Source organism: Rhinopithecus bieti, unplaced genomic scaffold (assembly GCF_001698545.2).
Source record: "Rhinopithecus bieti isolate Rb0 unplaced genomic scaffold, ASM169854v2 scaffold_31765, whole genome shotgun sequence".
Taxonomy (NCBI): Eukaryota; Metazoa; Chordata; class Mammalia; order Primates; family Cercopithecidae; genus Rhinopithecus; species Rhinopithecus bieti.
In genome coordinates, this window is record NW_016813614.1 from 76613 (window position 1) to 100298 (window position 23686).

The 23686-nt window shown below is 34.7% G+C and overlaps 1 protein-coding gene across 2 annotated transcripts in view; it reads right to left on the reverse strand.

Moving 5' to 3' along the window:
* Positions 1–19782: 19782 nt before the first annotated feature.
* KCTD8 (potassium channel tetramerization domain containing 8) overlaps positions 19783–23686 on the reverse strand; it is a 291198-nt gene continuing 287294 nt past the window's right edge. Inside the window, exon 2 of one of the 2 annotated variants that reach the window (XM_017848788.1) lies at positions 19783–21128. In XM_017848788.1, the coding sequence (XP_017704277.1) occupies positions 20668–21128 (461 nt within the window). In that variant the 3' untranslated portion in view covers positions 19783–20667. The remainder of the gene's footprint in view (positions 21129–23686) is intronic. The other variant, XM_017848789.1, reaches the window with a different exon arrangement.

Consider the following 23686-nt stretch of genomic DNA (forward strand, 5'->3'; position numbering starts at 1 on the left):
GATAAATAGGATTTCATTTAAAATTACTCAGACACAAGAGAGTTGACAGGGCATGTGATGTGGAAGGAAAGAGTTACTGACTCTGAGATGCAGAGCACAGAAAAAGACAGATAAAAATAAAATTAAACAGAGAGTGTTAGTAACATACAATTGTCTACATTTCGTGTATTTGTGCATAAATACTGAAGTTAAAATGAAATTGCTATCTAAAATGAGTGATGCTGTTAAAACAACACTGAATATATTGCTGAATTTTATATGTATATATATTTGATATATACATTCAATACATAGTTGCAACTACAACTGAAAATGAGAATACAATTTTACAAAATGTAGGTCATTCAAACATATACACTACAAATACTATTTATTAGTGCATTAAGACATATGTACACAGGAGTACATCTTGGAAATCACACTTTTATCAATGATTTCTTTTCCAATGCCTTGTGACTGTGTAGACTGAGCAGAATGGTTAGGTCAGAGATAATGCTGTTCCAAGAGATTGTTGTATAAATCAGGTAAACAAGCCTTCTATTTCATTGAAATTAAGTTCATGGAATTATGCTTTGGACTCTGAAACATCTAAGAAAATTACAAAGTAAACACCTCCCCTCTCCACCTCTTTGTAGACAAAATGGACAAAATTAAACTATCATGTCAGTAACGAATTATGTAAATGCATTATTTATTCATTTGCATATCAGGCAAGAGAGCATAAAGCCTTACTCACATAGATACTGCCAAAATATGGAAAAAATGACAGTTAAACCAGAAAGAATATTACTTACAGCTTGGGGAAAAAGCATGGGGAAATGGAAATTTGTATGCCAAAGAGTTACTATGCTAAAAGTAAATTTTAATTAATGAAGGACATGCAAATTAAAATGCTATAGAATATATTTACCATCAACTTAAAAGCAAAATTCACAGATTAGCAACATCATATATGGAACAGTAAGGAAACAGGTACTGTTAAGTACTACTGTAATTTCCATTGAATTTAATTGTGATATATTAAAACTGTAGTCCCGTATACTCTATTTACAAAATATCCCACCTCTAACAAACTATCCCTAAGAAATAAAATTTGAGAATATTGTTATACAGATTCAAGGATATTTCTATCAAGTATTGCATACAACAGCAAAAACTGGAGGCAAGCTAAATGTCCATCAGTAAATTATGACATACCACAAATTACAGAACATGATACAGTCATAAGATCAGATAGTTCTTTGTTTAATGATGTACAGCAATTTTGTTTTAAATTGTTAAAAGAAAAAAGCAAGTTGCAAACTAATGTATATATGTGATTTCAATTTAATAAAAATAAAATGTAAGCATATATGTACTATTAAGAATCTATAGATATTTAAATAAATGTATGAAAAGTTTGGAAGCACACACACATTGTGGGTACTCAATAAATGTGTATTTGGCTTGATGTTTAAATTCACTTGCCCTTAAGTTTTTCCAAACTCAAGCTAGTTCTGATATTGTGAGCTAAGTTTATTAGTAGTCATGATGAATAAATGTTGCTTTACTTTTATTTTTTATTTCTTCTGAATGATAAGCATTTGTTATTTCATCCTTCACTTCAACTTAAGTTTAATTATAACAAATAAAACTTTATACACAGGCACACAGTGTAGGTTTGGGCCTATTAGACATATTACATACCAGGAGAGGAATGAGATAAATACACAGATGACTATTAATGTAAATCATGATAAATCTGTAATTATAGAGGTACAAGTCAAGTTCTGCAGGAATTCACATGAGGACAGATTAGGTCCTGCTTTGCCAATTAGGAGGTGCCATTAGGGATTATTTTGAAGGAATAGTTGCCTCTTTTTGGGTGAAGACGCAAATTCCAGGCAAAATAGTGTAAAGCAAGGCTACAGATAAAAAATTTTGGCATCTGTTTGGCTAGATAATAGGTATATAAAATTGAAAAGTGTTGGAATTGAGAAAAGCACAGGACTACATTGCGATATGTAAATGTTATGTTTTGCCAGAGGACAATGCTAATGAGGAGACAAAAGGAAAGCCACTGAGGCAGGTATATTGGGAGAAGAACATGCGCTGTCTTCCTGCTGCGGCTATCCAAGTGACCATTCCACACTGATCGACTGCCAGTCTCAAAACCAGGAAAACACCAGCTCTATGAGTCTCTTAGACTAATGGCAGTATTATATGCCCATGCAGGAAAATTAACAGATAAAGCCGATAACATAGAGATGAACACTCCATTTGTGCCTATTTGGACTTTAGGTTCTCCAAAGTGTGCAAAGTTGGAAGATTTTCTCAAAAAGGCATGAGGCTTTACCTTTTGTGTTATAAATGTCCTTAGAGATGCCTTTTGACAAAATTATTAACAATTAACTCTTTAGAGATGAAAATGATCATACTGTAGAAACATAAGTAAATTGTCTGAATTTCTGAAGTAGAGTAGCATGTAATTTGGGTCAAAGTATTTAAAGAAAACAATAAATATATTGAAAGAAATTTGCAGCAAATATACTTATTTTAGGTACATAATAATTGTTTTACATTTTGCCCCTAAGATTAAGGAAGACTTTTGTTCTGACAAAGCTTCAAATTAATTATTTTTTAATAAGTCATTGAATGAGTGAATGGAAGATTCGCTTATTCAAGCCACAGACATTCGTTTTAAGAGTTCCCTTATTTCCTACTTGTGATAACATTAAGTAATGATCAAATATTACCTACTGGTTTTTCAGACCTCTGACAAGGAGTTTTATTTGAAACAATTACAATAGCCCTAGTGGACTATCCACATACAAGGTTAGAGGACATGCTGTAGTCACTGTTCTCTCCTTTTCAGTGATTTTCTTTCTCCTTTTATTTCCAAAATTAACAATATAGTGTCTAGTTACATCTTTTTCTTTATCACTTATTGCACAAAGAAGCGTGGGAATCCTTTATTTGCTAACAGAGCTATCGCAGAGTTGCAAGCGAACAAAGTTTTCTCTTGATAGTGAAAGATGGAAGCACTGAAGAAATGTTATGCTTTCTTTTGTGCTCTTTCCTTCTGTTATAAATTATATCAACGATTTCTTGGAAGTAAAATGGCCTAAGTTTTACTGTCACTTAGACTCAGGAACAGTGTGCTGAGTCCATGTGCTCATAGTTGAAGGAAACACTATCTCATGGCAAATATCACAAAAGGAATCTCAGCGTGCACGGGCTGGATTTTTTGAGGACCCTCTGGCACAATGATCCAAGCTATAAATATGCTCTGAAATGAAACAAGGGTGATGCAAAACAAGATTGTACTCAATTTTAAGATGATGGGTTAAGTGAGGAAGCTATTAAATCTTTACTGAGTAGACTGGAGATTATGAAGACTGAAAACTGAAAACGGCTGAGGACAACTCTCTCATTGGTTGTTTTCTTTGTTTCTGTTTTTGTTTTTGCTTGAGTAGTGCAGACCTAGATGACTGTCACTGAATCCAAGTGACAGCCACTCATTTTATGGACACACTATATGTATTAGTCCGTTTTCACACTGCTGATAAAGATATACCTGAGACTGGCTAATTTATAAAGAAAAGAGGTTTAATAGACTCACAGTTTCACGTGGCTGGGGAGGCCTCACAATCATAGTGAAACGTGAAAGGCACATCTTATATGGCAGCAGAAAAGTGAATGAGAGCCAAGCAAAAGGGAAAAACCCTTGTAAAATCATCAGATCCTGTGAGACTTATTCACTACACATGAGAAGAGTATGAGGGAAATCACCAACATGATTCAATTATCTCCTATTGGGTCCCTCCCACAACACATGGGAATTATGGGAGCTACATTCAAGATGAGATTTGGGTGAGAACACCACCAAACCATATCACTATGGAATCAATCAAGTGTGCTTTAGGGGCACCTCACCTCCTTCTTTATTTCAGCCTTCAACCATCATAACACAAATTCCCAATACCCTCTTTACTTGCCTCTTTCCTGTCGGAAGAAAAAATGACTTAGGTCACTTACATCTTGATGTAAACCAGTTTAATTTCTTTTATCTACTCTAGAATTATTTACATGTTTAAACAGAAAAGAAGAGCTAATATAGTTAAAGGAAATAGGAATGAGCTCTTAGTGGCAAAATTCCAGACACTGGTACCAGATAAGGTGGTTATTTTCATATTGCTGCAATGGAGTCTTCCATATGCTCTTCAAATCATTCTATGCAATAAAACAAAGTAATTTTCTTCTTCTTGGCCTAAGGAGTTAGGGATCATTGTGTGTTTATGACAAAGAGGCAAAAAATGGTAATTATATAAGGATTTTTATCATAACTAGTTGACTAACAAATAAAAGGAAAAAAATTACAGCAAATTAATCATATTTTTGATATATTGAAAGGCCCACAAATGTTCAACTGACCCTCTTGGCCTGTTGACAGAAATCTATATAAGTAACTGAAATTGTAAATGAGTTAAAACTGAAGCAAAGTTCTCACTCTTAAGAAAAAGTATGTCGGTCATATTCTATTAGACTTATTCTGATACGTATATCTACAGGAAAGTAGATTCTCATAACTTCTTTAAAAAATAAAAACTGTCATCAATAAAGTCTAAAATGAAAGGGGCACTTAGCTCAGTTAACCAACACCTCAAACTCTACCATAATCAACACCTCAAGTTCTGCAAAAATACAGGGCAATGAAACATTACCATAATATACGTCCCAGAATTATTCTCATTTATCTACCTATTACCATTCACATAGCAGGATCCAGCTCATTTAAAGCATATAAACAGTTATGGTTATCTGAAGTTCTTTGGAAATTTACTAGCTACAGTTGTCTGAAAATCAAACCAGAAATCACACTGGCAGACGATTCAAATGAGCACAAAGGAGAGCGGATTCAGTAACATCGCTGTCCAAGCAACTAGTCGCTAGTATTAGGGTAGTCAGGAGACAAGGGAGTGAGATTCCACCGAACACCTTTCATTAGTTACTTTTCACACTACAGGGTGTTAGATAAACATTACCAGGTTTCGTGATAATATCACATATTTGTGGCACTACAAATAAAGAGAGAAAAAATGCATTGCCAGATGGACTAAAGGTGAGCATGAATAATGTAACGAAGTCAAGCAGGGAAGAAAAAAGCAAACACAAAAATCCCTTTACAAGGACATCTAGTGACATTAACTGGCACAATTTTAGGATCAAAAGCATATTTGCCTTTAACCTGTGCCTTATAGAATTTCAAGCCAAAGCAAATGCACAAGCCTCCTTCAAGAAAGAAAGAAAGTTTTTGGCAGTAAAATAAAGAGTATCCCTCTATGTATAAACTGGTGTCCCATAGCTAAACATCTCTACATCTGGAATCCATCCAAAAGATTATTTAGTGGAATCCAGAGAAGCATTCCAATGACCTCATCTTCTCAAATAATAGGAGGATATTTGTATGTGGCCATTTAGAACTACTCTTGCAGCAAAGAGTGATTTAAATGAAAAAAAACTCAAAGTCAGTACTTAATTATTTAAGTTATTTCCTAATAGGGAACTCAGAAAACATAGACTTATGCCAGGAAATTCTACAATAACTTAATTCAGAGGTAGTTGTAAATTTTTTTCCATTATCAAAGAGACATCAATGTTTCCAGTAAACAAAAATATAAGAAGTATGCCCGATAACCTTAGGACACTTGGGACACCGGCCATGCATTTTTCTGGCCCTGCAGAGGCACGGTATAAATAATGTAAATATCACAGATATAGCAGCTAGACAATACTGGGTCAACTTTCTGGTGGTCTACACAGGAGGGGAAGGAAATATTGTGATGTTCATATAATATGTGATAGAGAGACTGGTATTATAGTTGCAAAGCCAGACTCCAAATTGGTTTGGGCAGGCTAAGGGGGTTTGTGCAGATGTTTGATGTGATGAATTGGTGAAGAAATCAACAGACTGTTATGTAATTTGTGTAATGGAGTACTGAACTTCTCCTTCACAAATGATCTTTTGAGATAGCTTATTCCCCTTCTCTACACTCCTATTTTCCTCAAGGTGCATAATTATTGCTATTAATCTGCTTGCATTTACTTTCTTTAAATAATAGTGCTATTTTTATATATGTTTTACAAAATACTCTATGCATGTATTATCTGCTAGACATTGTAGATCTCCACTCTATAACCTAGGAAGAACTAATTCCAAAAGGGTAAGTGACTGTTGGTAGGTAGCAAAAAACCAAGCTGAGGTTCCAATTGTGTCCACTGCTCTTTTACTGACAGTTTAATTCCCACCAAAAAGCTATTTATAATGGTTATACAAGACTTATGAAAGGATTAAGCCTACCAGAGGCATTTGGGTCAGATGTGTGGAGACATCTTAAGAAAAAACATATTCCTAATAGCCCTGGGTCTTTCCAATTACTTCACTTTTTCTGTACCTAATGTTCACCCCCCTGTTCAAGTACTGTATGTAATCTCTCTCCTTGGATAACTGTGATAGAATTCCAACTGGTCATACACAAACTCTTAACCTTCCTCTGCACCCAAAATGATAGTCTGGAAAGTTTTTGTTCATTTACTCTCAAGTTTCTAAACTGTCTTTGGTTTCCCATTGTCCCTAAGAAAAAATCTTTGAAATAGCTTTGGAAATAGCCTTTGAAATAACTTTAAAGTCCCGCCATGTTCTGGTCTGCACTGACCTCTGCAGCTTCACCTCTCTACATCCTGCCTTCTGGATTTCTTTCAGTTTCTCGTTTGTGCAAGCTTCTTCTTGAATTTGAAAATCCATTCTCTCCACAAAAGCATTGAGTAATCCTGTCACTCCCTTGTCTAGAAAATGCCTACTAATTATTTAGATGCAGGGCCAGGTGTCTTCTGGGAGACATTTTTATCCCAGATCACTACTTTTTTAGCTTTATTTATTTACACTTGGAATTGTTTACTGATGATAAACTCTGTAAGGCCGTGTGTCTTTATTACTTATAACTGCAGCATTAATATCTAATTTTGTAGTGAGAAAAAAAAAAAAACAAAGAAAACTGGTCTGAACAAACAAAAACCCAGCAATGAATAAGTGAATGTACAAATAAAATACTAGGTAGAAATATGAATGCAAACAGATAATTCTCTAGCCAGGATTCCATTAAGCATTTTTTTAAATTGCTCAAGTTAAAAAAATACTTAAAATCCAATATGACAAGCACATGCCAACGTATGGGGTATTTTCTACAGTCGTGGTACCTCATCAGGCAGCTATTAACATGTGAGATATGATGTTTTGCAAAGAGAGAACAAATGCATGTAGTGTTGAATGCTGTGAAGAGGGACACTAGAGCAGCATAGGAAACTTTGATTATTCAGAATTAAAATTTCAACTGTGTTTTCACTGTGCCATGCATGCATCTGTTTCAACATCCAGTACATGTGAAATTGACAACAGTACATGTGAAATGGAAATTTCATCCTAATTTGAAGACAGATCTTGTGTACTCTCCAACTGTGATTTCCAATCTCAAATGGTGGAATTTAGAAATTTCTGCTTTAAAATACACAGACAAGACATTTAAGGGTTTTCCATTAAATATGCAGAATATTGAATAATTTAATGATACTTTACTTGGTTCCTTTCAATCCTAGGAATAATGACCTACCTATTTCCTGAAGATAATAAATATTCTTTATACAGGACTGCCATGATAATTGTTAAGACCAAGATTGGCAAATACAAATAACATATTTATGGCATTCTTTAATTTACTTCATGTCCCCAGGTGGCAAGAAACAACATTTTCAGTGAAGAGTTATTTATTATTTGGAAGATTCTGGCTTGAGATTAGATAAAAATTAAGTGTGTTTTAAGTATAGGTAAATTCAGAATTTTTTGCTGAAATATTGCTGACACTGTTTATGAGCAGTTCATGCGATTATGAAAAGACTGTCTTATCCCCACATTTGCAGTTTCTTCAGTACAAACCATAACAAGACTGAGGCTGCTGAAGTCATGAGGGGAAAATGAGAAGGTTGCCCATCATATACGCTAATAATATAGTTGGATTTAGAGTTTATTACTATGATACTGAAAGCATTTCATTTGGGCTTCAAAAGGATTTTGCTTAAAAATATATTCTAAAGCAATGTTATACTATCTTGTTACCAGTCAGTCCATGTGTAGCTGTACATGTCCTGTTCAAGGTGAACCAGACTCTCACTTGTAAACCAAGGCTTTGAACTTCCACTGCCCATGGTTGCTGGTGATTTTATTTCTCTTAATAGGACTTTTCAAGTTAAATAATTCTTCCACTGACAAATGTTTTGGAAAAGGTGACTATTCTAAATAGCAAACTTTTTATAGCAGCCTGATTTAATCAAGACTAAGGTACAAGCTCTTCTGAAGTGACTGGATTTATTACTTTGTCATAGTTGCCAGCTAGGCTTTACCATGAAGGCATGTGATTTCTAGGTATGGAGGCAAGTGGTTATTATGATGTTTAGAATTTAAGGAACTCTAGAACAATGGAGGCAGTCATGAAAAATGAATTATTTGCTGATTACTATCTTTCTTTGTCCAGGAAAGAAAATCTAGATACAACAGTCAGTGCTTTTATTATTATTAGATCAGAACTACCAGTACTTTCAGTTATGAGAAATGTAACTTTTTCAACACATCACCTGTTCTTTGATTTATGTTACTCCACTGTACTCTGATTTTGTATGGTGCATAATTCATCATAGAATTTTAATATAATCACAGTGTTAAAATCAAGAACAAAAATATAACTAAAAAAGAAAACGATTGTTTCTGTGGTCTCTGTTCCATACAAGTTAAATTATGTTGAATTTGAATACGAGCTTCTGAGAAGACAGGAAGAAATGACTTGATCTAGAAAGATTCTGTATAATACCACTGGATGTGCACAGTTCTCCTGTGCATAGGAAATACATGATTTCCTCTCAATGAAAACTTTCCTCAGAAAAGACAAGCATTAAAATTATATCAATTTCAAAACAGTAATAGAGCTGGAATGGGTAAGGGCCCCCAAAATCCTTTCTTCTTATGTAGCTCTGAAATGAATCCAAGCACGTACAAGATTTGCTACCTGAATGACATAATGTTTTGCTATGGTAAGAACACGGAGTGTAATCCCTTTCCCCTCAAGAATGTTACCTCATACCTTATCAGACCATAAATGTGAATTATTGGCTTCAACTGCTATACTCCAAAACATATATAACTCAAGACTTTGACAAACACATTGAGAGCGTAGGCTGTGGCACGGCTACTTTTGGCCAGTCTTTGAGTTATTCCCCAAGTGCTCCCTGCCCACATCTGCAATGCTTGCTAGTGCCAAACGATGTTGTGTGTTTTCCCAGATCTCCACTGTGTTGGTCAAATTGTCTCTTCTGAGAACATCTCATAGAAAAATATACCTCAAACTTTGATTAGGCTTTATATACAAAGAGGCCTGCTTCCATCCTAACTGAGCAACAAGACTTTAATAATTGGACTCTAAATGAAATTGGAACTCACTGTATGGTTTAAAATACCTCCTCCATCAAGTGTATTTCCTGTAAGATTTGTTCTCATTATTCTCCCTCTTTTTGAACATTGTGGGGAAAGAAAAGTCTTTTTGTGACAATAAACCATGTGGATTGTGAAATCATACTTTATTTCTCTATTTTAATCATAGAAAATATAACCATAAAACTATAAAATACTGGCAAAATGCCCAAAACCAACTTTTTTAAAACTCTAAAAGTTAACCAAAGACTTATAATGGTTAGGAGAGTCTTTACTCAAGAAAAATAGCGGAATCACAGTAAGAGAAATGAGTTTTGTGGCATTTTAATGCCCTAGTCCCAGGACCTTCTCCCTGACTCTGCGGTAGCCTTGAAAAGCAATAGCTACCAATCAAAGTGAAAACCAGCAGCGTAGCCTCTTCCAAAGAGAAAAAAACTGGGACTAGAGTTTCTTCAAAGCAATTCCCATGGTTTGCTGGAAAACCCCACTGATAAAGCTCGTTTTTATTTGACCTGACTCAGACTCTCCCCAGTATGAACAGTCTTTTCCTGAAGATGTTTTTGGAAATAATCAGTGACAATTGTTTATCATCACAGTTACCTGAGGCAATGATAACAGTTGGGACAAACAATAAGCTAAACAAAATAATTAAAAGAAAAAATATGGGGAATTAGATATACATAGAGGACTTCAGAAAACTCCAAAATATTTCTGGGAATCTGGAAGTTCACATACATATGCAGGGCTACGTACACGCCCAGGAAAGACTTGAGAAGGTACTAAGCTCTCACTGCTGGCTGATCATCAGGCTCTGAGTAAGCAGTGTGTGAACACCAAAATGAAGTGATAATCTGTCTGCCTGAATGTTGAAGCCTTGCTCTCACATGTACATAGTTCATTGGCAATGTCTGGGAAACCTATTAATTTAGACATTTAAGAATATATTTGTAAATCATGTATCTGATAAGCATCTAAATATCTGATATCAGAATATAATAAAAATTCTTACAACTTAAAATAAAAGACAATCCGATTTAAAAGGGGAAAAGGACTTGAATAGGCATTTCTTCAAAGAAGAAACACAAATCAACAAAAAACTTATAAAAGATACTGAATTTCATTAGTTGCTAGGGAAATGCAAATCAAAATCACAATGAAATAATACTTGGAATACATTAGGACAGCTACCACAAAAAAAAGAAATAATAAGCATTGTTGAGGATGTTGAGAAGACTGCATTTATGAAGCATGTAGGACTGTAATTTATGAAGGCATAAATTACTAGTGGAAATGTAATATGTTGCAGCCACTTTGAAAAACAGTTTGGCAATTCTTCTAATAGTTAAACAGAGAATTGCCATATTATCCAGCAATTCCACTCTAGGTATATACCCAGAAGAATTGGAAAAATACATCCACTCAAAAACTTGGACACAAATGTTCATAGCAACAATATTCATAATAGCCAAGAGTGGAGATAATACAAATGTCCATCAACTGGAATGAATAAAATTTTGTAGCCCCATACATTGGAATATTAGTTAAAAAAATAAAGTACTAATTCATGATACAACATGGATAAATCTTGAAAACAGTATGCTAAATGAAGGAAGCTCAACACAAAAGGCTACATATTGTATGATTATATCTCTCTGTCTCTCTCTGTATATTTATTTATTGAATAGGCAAATCTACAGAGACCAAGAGTAGATTAGTAGTTACCAGGGGCTGCCTGCAGGGAAATGGGATTCATAAATGACTGCTAAGGATATGGCCTTTCTTCCCAGGATGAAGAAAATGCTCCAGACACTGATAATGGTTGCACAACTTCGTGAATATGCTAATAACCACTGAATGGTATACTTTAAATAGGTGAATTACATCTCAATAAGAAAAACACTGATAAATTTTGTTCATTAAAGAAAAAGAGAAAAGTAATTCACTTTGTTGTCAATTTTTATACACATTTGAAATAGCAATTAGTGACATGTCATAGTATTAAACAAACATTTAAGAGAAATATTACCTTTAGGATAGTAGCAGCTCCCTGCCCCCCATAAAAAATCCTCAGCAGAATTTCAAAGGATATTTGTATTCTGATAATTCAGTTTTTACTATATTGATATGGATAGAATAGAATCTCAGAGTGAGTGAATATTTACACTAATAAGTATTTAAGATGTCAACATTGATTTGTGTCAGAGTTCACTTTTTAAAATTTCCTCAGTACATAGAAGAGCTCTATGAAGCTTAGGTATCTTTTTGAAACTTCTCTAAAATTGCATACTTCCTTGAAAGTTTATATAACAAATTAACTTTACTAACAAACAAGGGGCAACTATAATGGGAAGAAGTACACATGCTTTGGTTTTTTGAAGCAGAAAAATTATGCATAATTAATTGGATGTATAACTCAAGATTGTTAATGTTGAACCCAGAGTGAGAAATTAGCATCCTACTTTAGAACAAGCTGGGAATTTGAGATAGTTTATTTCTCTTAAACTTCACTTGATAAATTTATGCTATTTTGTTTAGTAATTCATTCCTAGGCTCATTTACTAATACATTTGTTTGCTTCTTTTATTTAATTTAGATATTTAACATTTGATTAATCATAAGCATTATTAAGTAACTAATGATGCAAAACACTACTTAAACTTAGTGAATACAAGGATAGTAGAGGCTGTAATTATTTTTTCATGTAATTACAGAACAAATCTATGTTTATAGAACATCATGTGTAAATATTTTGAGATACAGCAATTCTGTATCTCTACTAAAGGGAATCAAAGAACGAAATATGGCAAAAAAGACTTTTCATAAGTAATTGAAAAAATGGTTGAGTAATGGTGAATATTGTTTTAAGAATCTTACATGTATTACATATAATACATAATACATGTAATCTTATACGTAATACATGTAAGATTACATAAGGGTAAGTACTCATTATCAATCCTTAGGATAAGTACTCATTATCACCACCATGTTGCATTTGGCTAATATGTGATCAAGCTAGGGTTTGAACCCACACAGACATCTTTTGTTATGCTGTGTTTATCTCGGTTTTGATGGGATTATTGATGTGATGTGGAAAGGCATTAGGGAAGAAAAAGAATTCAAAATTTAGAAAACAAAAAGTAAAGAAGTAATGGGAACATGTGTCTTCTTGGAGCTGAGGCTGATGAGACTTAGCAACTGGGAAGCAAAAATGTACAGGGTTTCGCCACTTAAGAGAGGGCTGGGAATGACAGGTTCAGTCACACAAGACTCGCAGATGGCTCCTTGTTCTGAGACTCTTGTGTGAGGGGGTACATTATGAAAGCAGTGTTTTATGAAGAATGATGTTGCCTGGTACAGATTATTTGTTAGAGAGGTTATAGGAAGAGCTGTTAGGGAGCCATTACAGTAATCTGTCATGCAACAGGGTTAGAATTATGTAAGTCAAATCATTAGCCAAGAAAGCTGAAATAGATTCAAGTGATTTTTGGCCCCTCTGAAATGTGTTCAAAATATGAAGTATTAAAATTATCAATTAGAAGAATCCCTTTAACTGACCACAATCACCATTTCTTCTAGATTTCATATGCAATCACTTTCTCTGAGTTCATACTTTGATTCATAAGATTTCCAGGCCGGTATCTATTCCATTTCTCAATCCCCAGTCTATTACCTTCTTTATTCACCTCATTTAAAAAAATCCAGTTGAGTTTACAAGGTCCATAATTTAACTAACACCCTCATCATTACTTGCATCTCTCTTGCCACTATATATTTCATTATATTTCTCTGATGGTTAAAAAACAAATACATAGCTAATTACTTTTATACTCCTTATCTGTACTACTACCCCCACACCTACTCTCTGCCACAGAAGCCTACACTCCTTCAGAAAGTTATGCAATAAGATAAATTGGTATCACTATAAATTCTTGTTCGCCAACCTCAAAAATGCTCTTAACTTTCTGAACCTTGCTCAGAGTTCCTAGGATATTTCTCTGGTCAGCATTCTTCACCTTCTGAGAGTGCTTTTTTTAATTTAAAAGGTTAATTTTTCATTATGAGCTTCTCCAAACATATGCTAAATTAGAAACCATGAGTATCTGTCACTTGCTTCAGTAATTATATACATGGCCAACCTGGCTTCATCTAGTTGAACACATTGCTCCTACCCCATGTGTTATTTTAAAGGTGAACATCTTAGATTTTAATCCATTAATACTAATACTTCAGAGAGTATCTCTAAAAGATATGGACACTTTTTTCAACATATCCACGATATCATTGTTAACAAATAATAATTTGTTATTACCATGAAACATTTACCTAAGATGAATAAATTCCTTGATGATGATAATGATATTACAGTTGGTGTGATGGAAACTGGGACCCACATGAACTCCCAATATAGCATCTATAGGATATGTCTTTTGACTATAGATCCTCTTCCCTGTTTTTCCCTTACCACTTTATTGTTGAAGAATTAACTTGTCATGTAGAATCTCCATCCTAGAAATTACTGACTGTGTCATTTTGTTGTTTTTTAGGTTTCTTTATCCCCTGTTTTTCCAGAAAACTGGTAGTTAGATCTAGGGACCTATCAGATACATCTCTGTTTTGGGTAAGAATACATCATAGGTGGTACTGTGAGCTTCCTATTCTTTCACATAAGGAGGCACTAGTGTCTGCTTGTCTTCCTATGCATGATGTTAAGATTTGGCAGTGGGATCAGATACTGTCAATCTGATCCACCCATTATAAAGTTTCCTATTATCCCTTCATGTAATTTTTGCTGCCATGGGTGGCTGGTGTTTAAATCCATTATTTCATTAGGGTTCACAAAATAGTAAAATTCTATTTCTATAACTTATTCTGCTTTGAAGAAAAAGGAAAGGTGAAAATGTGGTAGGAATGGGGTGTGGTAGGGATTGCATCCACAAACTCTATTTTATGTCACCAAACAGGTAAGGACTGTGCTGGCAAATCCTCGTCTTTAGTTAGTGGGAGGAAAGCATGCACACATGTTAGAAAATTGTGTCTCTGTCATAAAAATATTGTGTTGGTAAGCACAATGAAAGGAGCAGCAAATTCTACTTGGAAATTGCAAGTAGTTAAAAATAGCTGAAAAAAGGACATGTGTGTGTGTACATGTGGATGTATGGTGATAAGTCTGGAGAAAGAAAGGAGACAGAGAATAGAGCACTTTATTTGTTATATAAAGTAGTTTAAGTCTTTTCTCCCAATTGGCAGTGAAATGAAGAGATTTAAACAAGAGGATAATAAAAATGAAAAATTGTTGTTGTAGGAAGATCACTTCTCTAGCAGTACAAAGGATGGACTGGAAGGGAAAAGATTGAAGGCAGAGACCAATGTAGTCATTATTACTGTAGCTGAAGTGGAAAATGATGAAGGTATGTACTTGCAGTTGCAGGCAAGACAGTCTTTTTATGTGTTTCTGCTTAGCACTTGTTAAACTCTACTATAACTGCTTATTTTCTGCATTGAACTGTACTATGTGTTAAGCACAGTTGATGAGAGCTGAGGAAATAGGGGTAGATAATTTTAAAATGTCAATAAAACCAACTAAAATTAATCTGCTTTTATTATCACTATGCACTGGCAATTCAAAATAAGGTGAATGTTAAAATACTTCTCCCCTCAAAATGTTACTTTTAGTCCAACTTCTAATTGACTTATTTATTTTTGTTAGTTTCAATTGATCTGTTTCCATTTCATCTTCTTAAAGGCATTTTAAAGGGAATTTAATTTGCCTCTACCTTAGCAACCTGCTGCTGCAACTGGAGACTGAAGAAAAGACTGGGTGAGTATAAAAGAATTTACTCATAAGAATACGATCTTGAATATGAAAATTATGATTAAAACAGTCAGCATTACTATATTCTTCATTGTAAGACTGGCATATTCATTAAAACTTTGAAATGTATTGAATAATATTTTTGTAACTTTTTTTCTAAAATAGCTTCATCTACTAGTTATCTTACACATTTAAACTTAAAGACTTGTCTCTTTCCTTGCACAGTTCCCTTTCAACATCCTTACACCTACAAATCCAAATCACCTTTCCTTCAAGTCCCATGTCACATTCCATTTCTACTATAAAGCTGTCTCTTCCTCTAAATCCATGTAGCAATATTTGTGCTTTTATAAAACCCTCCCCTACTGTCTACCCTGTATCATAGTTATTGTGTACACATCTTACAGTTGAAATGAAACCCATAAGCTCTTAGGTGCCTTTATTATGGCTGTTTCTTTGATATATCTGATAAAGTACTTAGCCAATGGGAATATTCTACAAATAGGCATAGATTACTTTGGTTTCATTTGTATAGAAAATATACATGATTTTTAAGATTCTTTCAACTCTGTAGTTTTGTAATCTTTTAATCCCTGTATGTAATGTTTCAAAGTAATTGTTTTAGGATTGTGGAATGGAGAGAGAGGGTAATTTGAAAATAGGTTTGATGTTTGAGGATTTTATAGGAAACTCTTTCAAATTTCATCCTTTCATAAACAAATATAACTAGGCTTTGGTAAAATTTATTTAACACTCTAAACTACAAATCACTAATACACCAGGTCACAACTTATATTTACTGTATGCCAAACCAAAGGGAAACACTGTAGGAGAGAAGAAATAATTTTCAGCTTAATCACTGCATCTCAAGCAGGAGATGCCAAAATCACATTCATCCAAATTGGGACAAACTGTGAAATATTTCTAAGATATCCCTTTGAGTAATCTCTCTGTTAGGGATTAGGAAAGTAAAATCAATGAGTGAGATTTGGCCTGGAAACACTGTAACATGGCTTTTAGCAATCCTAGGGAGGCAGGAAGAGTATCAAGGGCTCTTAATGATATTCTTGCATTGAAAAGGATGTTTATTCATTTGCCAAAATTATTTTACCCACTGTGTGCAGAAACTCTCTACTCATTATTTTTCCCATTCAAAGAAAAGTAAGATCTTAACCTACATGAAGCATCTTTCAATCTAATTAAAAAGACAAGTGTACATCATTACCCTTGCATATTATGACATAAATGAGAGATACAGAAAGGATGTTTTTAAAGTGATCTGAGATATCTGAGAATGAAATGATTAATAATTCTGTTCTGATAAACTAAAGAAAGCTTTGAAGAGTAGGTGTCATTTGAATTAAAATGCATAATATGGGTAGGATTTCAAAAGGTAGATGAAGAAGTTTGTATGTGTTTGGGTTTCAGAGGAGTTGGTGATGGTATTGATTTTAGGGTATAGGTAGAGTAATCATAAATCAATAGTAACTGGTGTACAAAGAGTTTGCTTCTAGATGTGAAAGCATAGGTTAGAACTATGGTAGGTTGCAAAAGGTCACAAAATCTTTGCTGCTCTTCCTATGAAGAAGTAGAGCTATTTCCACACCCCCCTTAATTTGGAATGGCTTGCTTTGACCATCTCAAATAGAATACAGAGAATATGATGCAGAAGTTCAGAGCTACACCTTCAGGGCCTTGAACACTCTTTCGTACACTGCCACAGTGTGAATAAATCTGAGCTAGACTATTGGAGGGGCTATATGGACAACTTAGTCACTGTAATTGAAACGTGTCAATGGTCAAACATTCAATAAGGATGCTATAGATTATTCATCCCCTGCCAAATAACCAGGATTATCCAGGTAAGTAAGCCCAGGTGAGATCCATGCCCAGCTGATCTCAGGACAAATGGCCAATTTACAGAATTGCAAGCAGATAATTTTTTTTTTAAGCCACTATGCTTTCGAGTGGTTTGTTGCCCAATAAAAGCAAACTGATATGGAGCCACTTTATTGAGAACCTATATTATGGTCTATACAGTGTTTGAATTTTATTCTATGAAAAGTAGGGAGCCTTAAAAGAAGTAATGCAATTTTGTCCACTTCTCCCCAATCTGACAGAGTTTATCAAAATGTTTTCTGTCTTGCTACACCTTTCATGGTCTTTTGACTAAAGAGAACAGACTTTTGTTGGGGCTTGTTTTGTCTGCACCTATTGGTGTTTCTGGGATGTGTGAGGCTCAAGTCTGGGATGTATGAGGCAAAAGGAAACCTCAGGGAACTTACCACCCACTATTCCTAGCTAGTCTTCCCTCTTCTTTCAATCTTTTGTAGTCTTACTTTTTTTTTTTTTTTAAATATAATGTAAAGTGATTTAATTACACTTACTAGGAAGAATAGGAAAAGGTAGTCTATTCCATTTTTTCAAAATCAAAAATATTACACTTGACTTCTATTTTTTTCTCTCATCTTAGTACTAAATGTTTCCATTTAAACTAGCAATGGTAACACATTAGGTTGCAAGTTTAATATCTACTGTATACAAAACAAATGTAAAACGTGGGGAAGAATAATTACTCAACTTCAGTGCTTGATTCCAATCTTCTGATTTGTGGTGATTGTCAGATTTTATCTACTGGGTTTTTGGAAAGGGAGTTTTATATACCAATTTTAGCCCAACTCACCATTAAAATTTGGTGTCTCCTTTTCTTCAAGGAAGAGTCCCCATTCTAGCTGCCTCCCTTGATCCCTTTTTAACCCAAATAGAGGCCAGCTAGGTTTTAGCTTCTGGGGAAAGCATGATGGTTTGGGAGAATCAGACCCACTGTAAGCTTCCTTCCAAAAGCAGCAGCTGGTCATCTGTGTTTCTTGAATTTTCTGTTGACCTTTGAGACAAATGCCTGATGTATGATAAGTACTCAAAAGATGGTTGTTGAAGTGGGCTCCCTTCTATCCCATGGTTCAGAACTTTTATTCTAATTTAGCAAGTACTGTTAGAATAGACAATTATCACTGGCCTCACTTATTTTACAGTGTAGAGATATGAAGAGATGACAGAGTTCCCAGTTACCAAATTATTTCCATTGCAATTCGATTTGAGCTATTTTATTGGGAAAAAAACAGAGCAAGGTGCAAGGTTTTCAGATTTATTCCTTGATTCCTTGCCTTTTGCAGCTGGACTTTGTGTCACAAGGGGAACCCTTGTACAAATTACATTTCCTAGGCTGCTTAGACAACTGGCTCCTACTTATATTGGGAAGAGGGAAAGTGCTGATGTAAAATCAGAATGTGGGGAAATGGAAAACTAGAGTAATGTTCTCTTCTGTGGTTCATGAAGCATCTTTGAAAGTGATTGTGACTCCTTAGAAGCTATAGTTCTTACAAGACAGCTTACCCCCCAGTATTACAAACTCCCCATTTGATAGAGCTGGTTCCTAGACTCCAGTAAGACAAATACCTTCCTTTTTTCTCTCCAGCTCCAGTAGTGATGGTGATGCGTTACTTCAATTACATCATTTAAATGTTTTCTATGGTATTATGCTCCTTTATTATCCTCATTATCCCTAAGATCACAGATAGTAAGTAGTACAGGTGGGATTTGAACTGTGGAAACCCTACTGCCAAGCTCTATCCTCTCACCAGTGTGTTGCAGCTACATCAAGCCATTTTGGGACTGCCAACCTTCCCAAAACAAAATGCAGAACTTGAAAGTAGCTGTTTGCCTAAAACATGATAGATAATTCAAGGTAAATCATATATATGTTTATTTGACTAGTCCACTGTAGGTGATATTTTATATAATGGTACAGTGAGAAATCTAACAATACATCCAAAAATGAATGCAGATTTTTTAAACTTTGAGTTGATAATGCTCATCTTCTTGTATTGTGCTGAAAGAAATGTTACCACAAATGCTGCTCAACTTCCATTTTGACTAACCACAGAGGAGAATGAGTCCTTTAATTCTTGAAGATACTTTTACCCTCTCTCAGCCTTTCCTTTAGTGAAATTTCATGATATTATACATTTCTTTCTGTGGATATGGCGAGGCAAAATTGTGTGGTTTATGATAAGAAAGCTTCTTTCCACATGTACAACCAGGAAGAAATCATTTTTCATAAAGCCTGGTCTTTTAGTTTGCTCTTGCCATTTTTGTGCCTTGATCTGTAAGAGATTACTTATTAGTTGTGTTTGGAGAAGTGTTCAATCTGGTTAATAGGTAAAATAACATTTTAGTGTATTTTTACACGAGGACTTTTTCTCTTGTGGGCTAAGTGTTTATTAATCCATACCAGTGCTATCTGGATCTGACTATATCTCCATTTTGAATTATGTTTTAAAGTTATCAACATTAAGTCTGAACAAATCATTCTATAGCTTAGAGTTTTAAAGGAAAATTGAAAACAAGATGACAGTTGAATATTTTTAAAGAAAAGTCAATAGAAATCAAGAAATTCTAATACATTTTCTTTTTTTAATAAATACATAAAGCTCTTTACCATTTCCCTATATTATTTTGATTAACATGATAATAGGATCTTTCAAAGTATCATTATACCAATTTTCACAGCCTGATGTAAAAGACTCATTTCACAGTAATAACCATGACTAGCATTAATAAATGAATGTTGATGCCATAAATAACAGTATAAGGCATATTTACACCATCTTAACATACATAAACACCATACACATACACAAAAAAGTCACAGATCCAGAACAAAGAAAATTCAGTCTCCTAGACAGCTTACATTTATAGGCGTTGCCTAAAGTATTTTTTTTTTTAGTTGTTTTTTTGTAATTTTTTTCTTTCCAAGCAACAAACATATCTTCCCTATTTCTTGTGATTTATGTGTAACATTGTACTCATGCAAAATAATACTTGTTTTATTACATTAACATTTAGACAGCTTTAGATTTGGGTCCTATAACCATTGTCTAAAATTTTACTTGATGTTGCTTCATCCATATATCATTTTAGTTGGTATGATATGATGGTTTGTTTTTGATAAGTTACAAAGTGACAAACATGTCCAGTTGACCAGAGTTCAAAAATCAAGATTCTAAGCTTGATCATGCACATTTTACTTTCATTCTTGTAAAATGGTTTGAATCAGATATTCCATTTTGATTTAATATTTATTGATTTTTTTCCTTTTTAATCATGTTTCTAAAAACAACAACAACAAAAGAATAAAAGAAAATACTGTTCCATATCCACTGTTCACAACAAGGAAGAGCAGCAAGAATCACACTGACCACTGTTAGGACACCAGTCAGGTGGTGACACTGTAGTAAACATTGAATGTCATCAAAATACTGTGGGAATGTGATAATTACTATAACCCATACTTCTGCAAGAGTTCAGATTGCCATTGGCGTTTGCGCTCTGGAAAATAATCTGGAATGTGGATTTTTTTAAAATCCTGAATACACTTTTTCATTTCTTCTTCCACACTTAGCTTCTCACAGACTTTCTTTTTGGATAGATTTGTTTCCCGGGACTTGCTGATGAGTGTCTGAAAGAGTTCACTGTTTCTGCGTTTGTCTGGTGGGGGCATCCATTGCACAGGTGCTTTTTTAGAGGGTCGATCCAATGTTAAGGTGTTCGGTTGGTGAGCTGTTGCCTGCTGGGCACTGGACGGGTTGTCCTGGGGAGTGCTTGCCTCTGAATGGCTGTCACAACTGGAAGTGGAGAGCTCATTACAGGAAGTCCCACTTTCACTTCCTTTATCAGTGACTTTGTCCTGTTTCCTATCTTCATGTTCTTGTTTAGGTGATACTATTTTCTGAGGTGGTCCTAAAAAGGAGGAAAAAAACAAAAGAAAAGAGTAGAACAGTTGAATAAGAAGTGTGAAGGTAAAATTAAATGAACTCTATATTTTCTATTTTAAACCAAGAACATTTATTGTAATAAAAATGGTGCTTGTTGCACTAGTCTGGGTTTGTGGGATTAAATATAAGACCTAGGGTCTTTAGTGTACATGAGAAGATGCAGCATGCTGATTAATTATTCAAAACAATAAAGTTTGAGAAATTTGTTTAATGAGAGTTTCTGTCTTAGAGACCATCAACAGCTTCATACTGAAAAGAAGATTTTTGTTATTTTAATTACTAGCTCCTGGAATATAAAAAAATATATAATGTTTTGTTAGCCTCCTATCTGTTTTGTTAGACACTTAGTTCACTTTTGTTCTACCCACTGCACTAGGTGTCCTTTGGATATATATTCTGCCACTGTAAAAGCAAGAAAGTACCACTGCTATATTTTACAAAGCTGCAGTATTCTCCAGGCCCAGAGCCGCAATCACATCATTTATGCTTCCAAAGGGGAGGCTGGTTTAAATCTTATTCTTAGTCTCTTCATCTTGTTTCATGTCTATTTCCTTGAGGAAAATTGTGGAAGTGCTATAAGATATATCGGGGTCTAATATTATGGTGTGAAAATATAGTTGAAATATGGTATTCTCTTAAAATATAAGGCCTACCATTTGAGGTAAATTACTTAGGAAGACAATTTTTGGAAAGTGATAGTTTGCAAAGATAATTATTTCAAATACACAGTGTGTTTCCAAGAAAAGGTATATTTTATTCTCTCTGACTCCACTGTGGGATTAGGATCTCCATTTAACATTTATTAAACACTACCACACACCCAGAGCTGTTCTAAAACCTTCATTAAGTGGAGCCCAACAATTCAGAGATCTAAATTACTCAACTCTTATTTTATTTTCTTAGAGTCAAATTTTGAACAAGTTGTATAAATCAGAATCAGGAAAAGGCATCAGTCTTTTAAACAATTGCCCACGGGTTCTATTGTGCAGCCAGCCTTGAGAACAACTGGTCTAATTTAGAGGGTCTAACCTTGGATGCATACTGGAATCACTTACAAAGCTTCACATTATTGATACCTTGGAACCAACCCCAGACCTCCTGATTTAATAGGGTGCTACCTGGCCATCAGGCCATTTAAGGTTTCAATGTGCATCCAAAGTTATGAACCACTGATCAGTCTAATATATATGAAATGGGTTAATAGCCAACATGGATAGTTGATATTACTTGAAAGGATTAAGAGACAAAAAAACTTTTCTTAAAAGCAGCTCCTATGTGCAACATTCTGCTGGTTTCTCTCACCATTTTTTTCTACTTAATAATTAGAAGAAACACAAGTCAATGCCAAATATTGAGTTAAAGATTTTTAAAAGTTTTACAACTTTTTGGAATTATGGAAATATTCTATCTCTTCATTATGGTGTGGATCATATGATTGTATACACTGTGAAAATTGATAGAATTGTATACCTAAAATGGTTGAGCTTTTCTGTATGTAAATTATGCCTTGACTAACCTGACTCCCTCTCCTGAAAAACAAAAACAACAAAGAAACATATAGTATATATGTCTATATGTCTCCATCTCTATCTCTATCTCTATCTATCTATCTATCTATCTATCTATCTATCTATCATCTATCTATCTATCTATCCTCTATCTATCTATCTCAGGGAAAGTCTTTAGCAATATTTTGAACTTCCTTTGTCTGCAATATCATAAAACCAGGACAGATATGAATGCTTATAATTGCTTAGTAAGGAATTACACTATTACATTTCAGAAGTATTTGCAACCAAAGATTTAAAAATTTGTTGAGTTTTGTTTGTTTTAAGCCTCTCTCTGTCAGGGAGAGTCAGCTGAGACTTTGGGGTGAGGTGGAGAAAATGCACTGCTAACACTCTGTGTTGAACTTACCCAGATCCATTCGCTGTTCTCCTCTGTCCACAGTGGCTGATGTGTATAGACTATGTTCTTAAGCTCCCTAGCCTTGTGGCTTTCAGTTGGATTCAGTCAACAGCAAATATTAGCAAGATAACACCCTAACCCCACCCCACCCCCAGGAATGTGGTGATCTGGTTATATCCCTGAACCTAGAGGCTACAGCCCTATCAGGAAGCTCTCTCTGTCTCCCTCTCCCTTTTCTTCACCTTCCCTTTTCTACCACCCCTCTTGAGGCTCATAGTTTTAGGCCTACAGTTGTTGATGTGGTTTGGCTGTGTCCCCACCCAAATATCACCTTGAATTGTAACTCCCACAATTCCCACTTGTCATGGGAGGGACCCAGTGGGAGGTAACTGAATCATGGGGTCAAGTCTTTCTTGTGCTGTTCTCACAATCGTGAATAAATCTCATGAGACTTGATGGTTTTAAAAAGGAGTTCCCCTGCACAAGCTCTCTCTTTTGCCTGCTGCCATCCATGTAAGACATGACTTGCCCCTCCTTGCCTTCCACCATAATTGTGAGGTCTTCTCAGCCATGTGGAACTTTAAGTCAATTAAACCTGTTTCTCTTCCCAGTCTC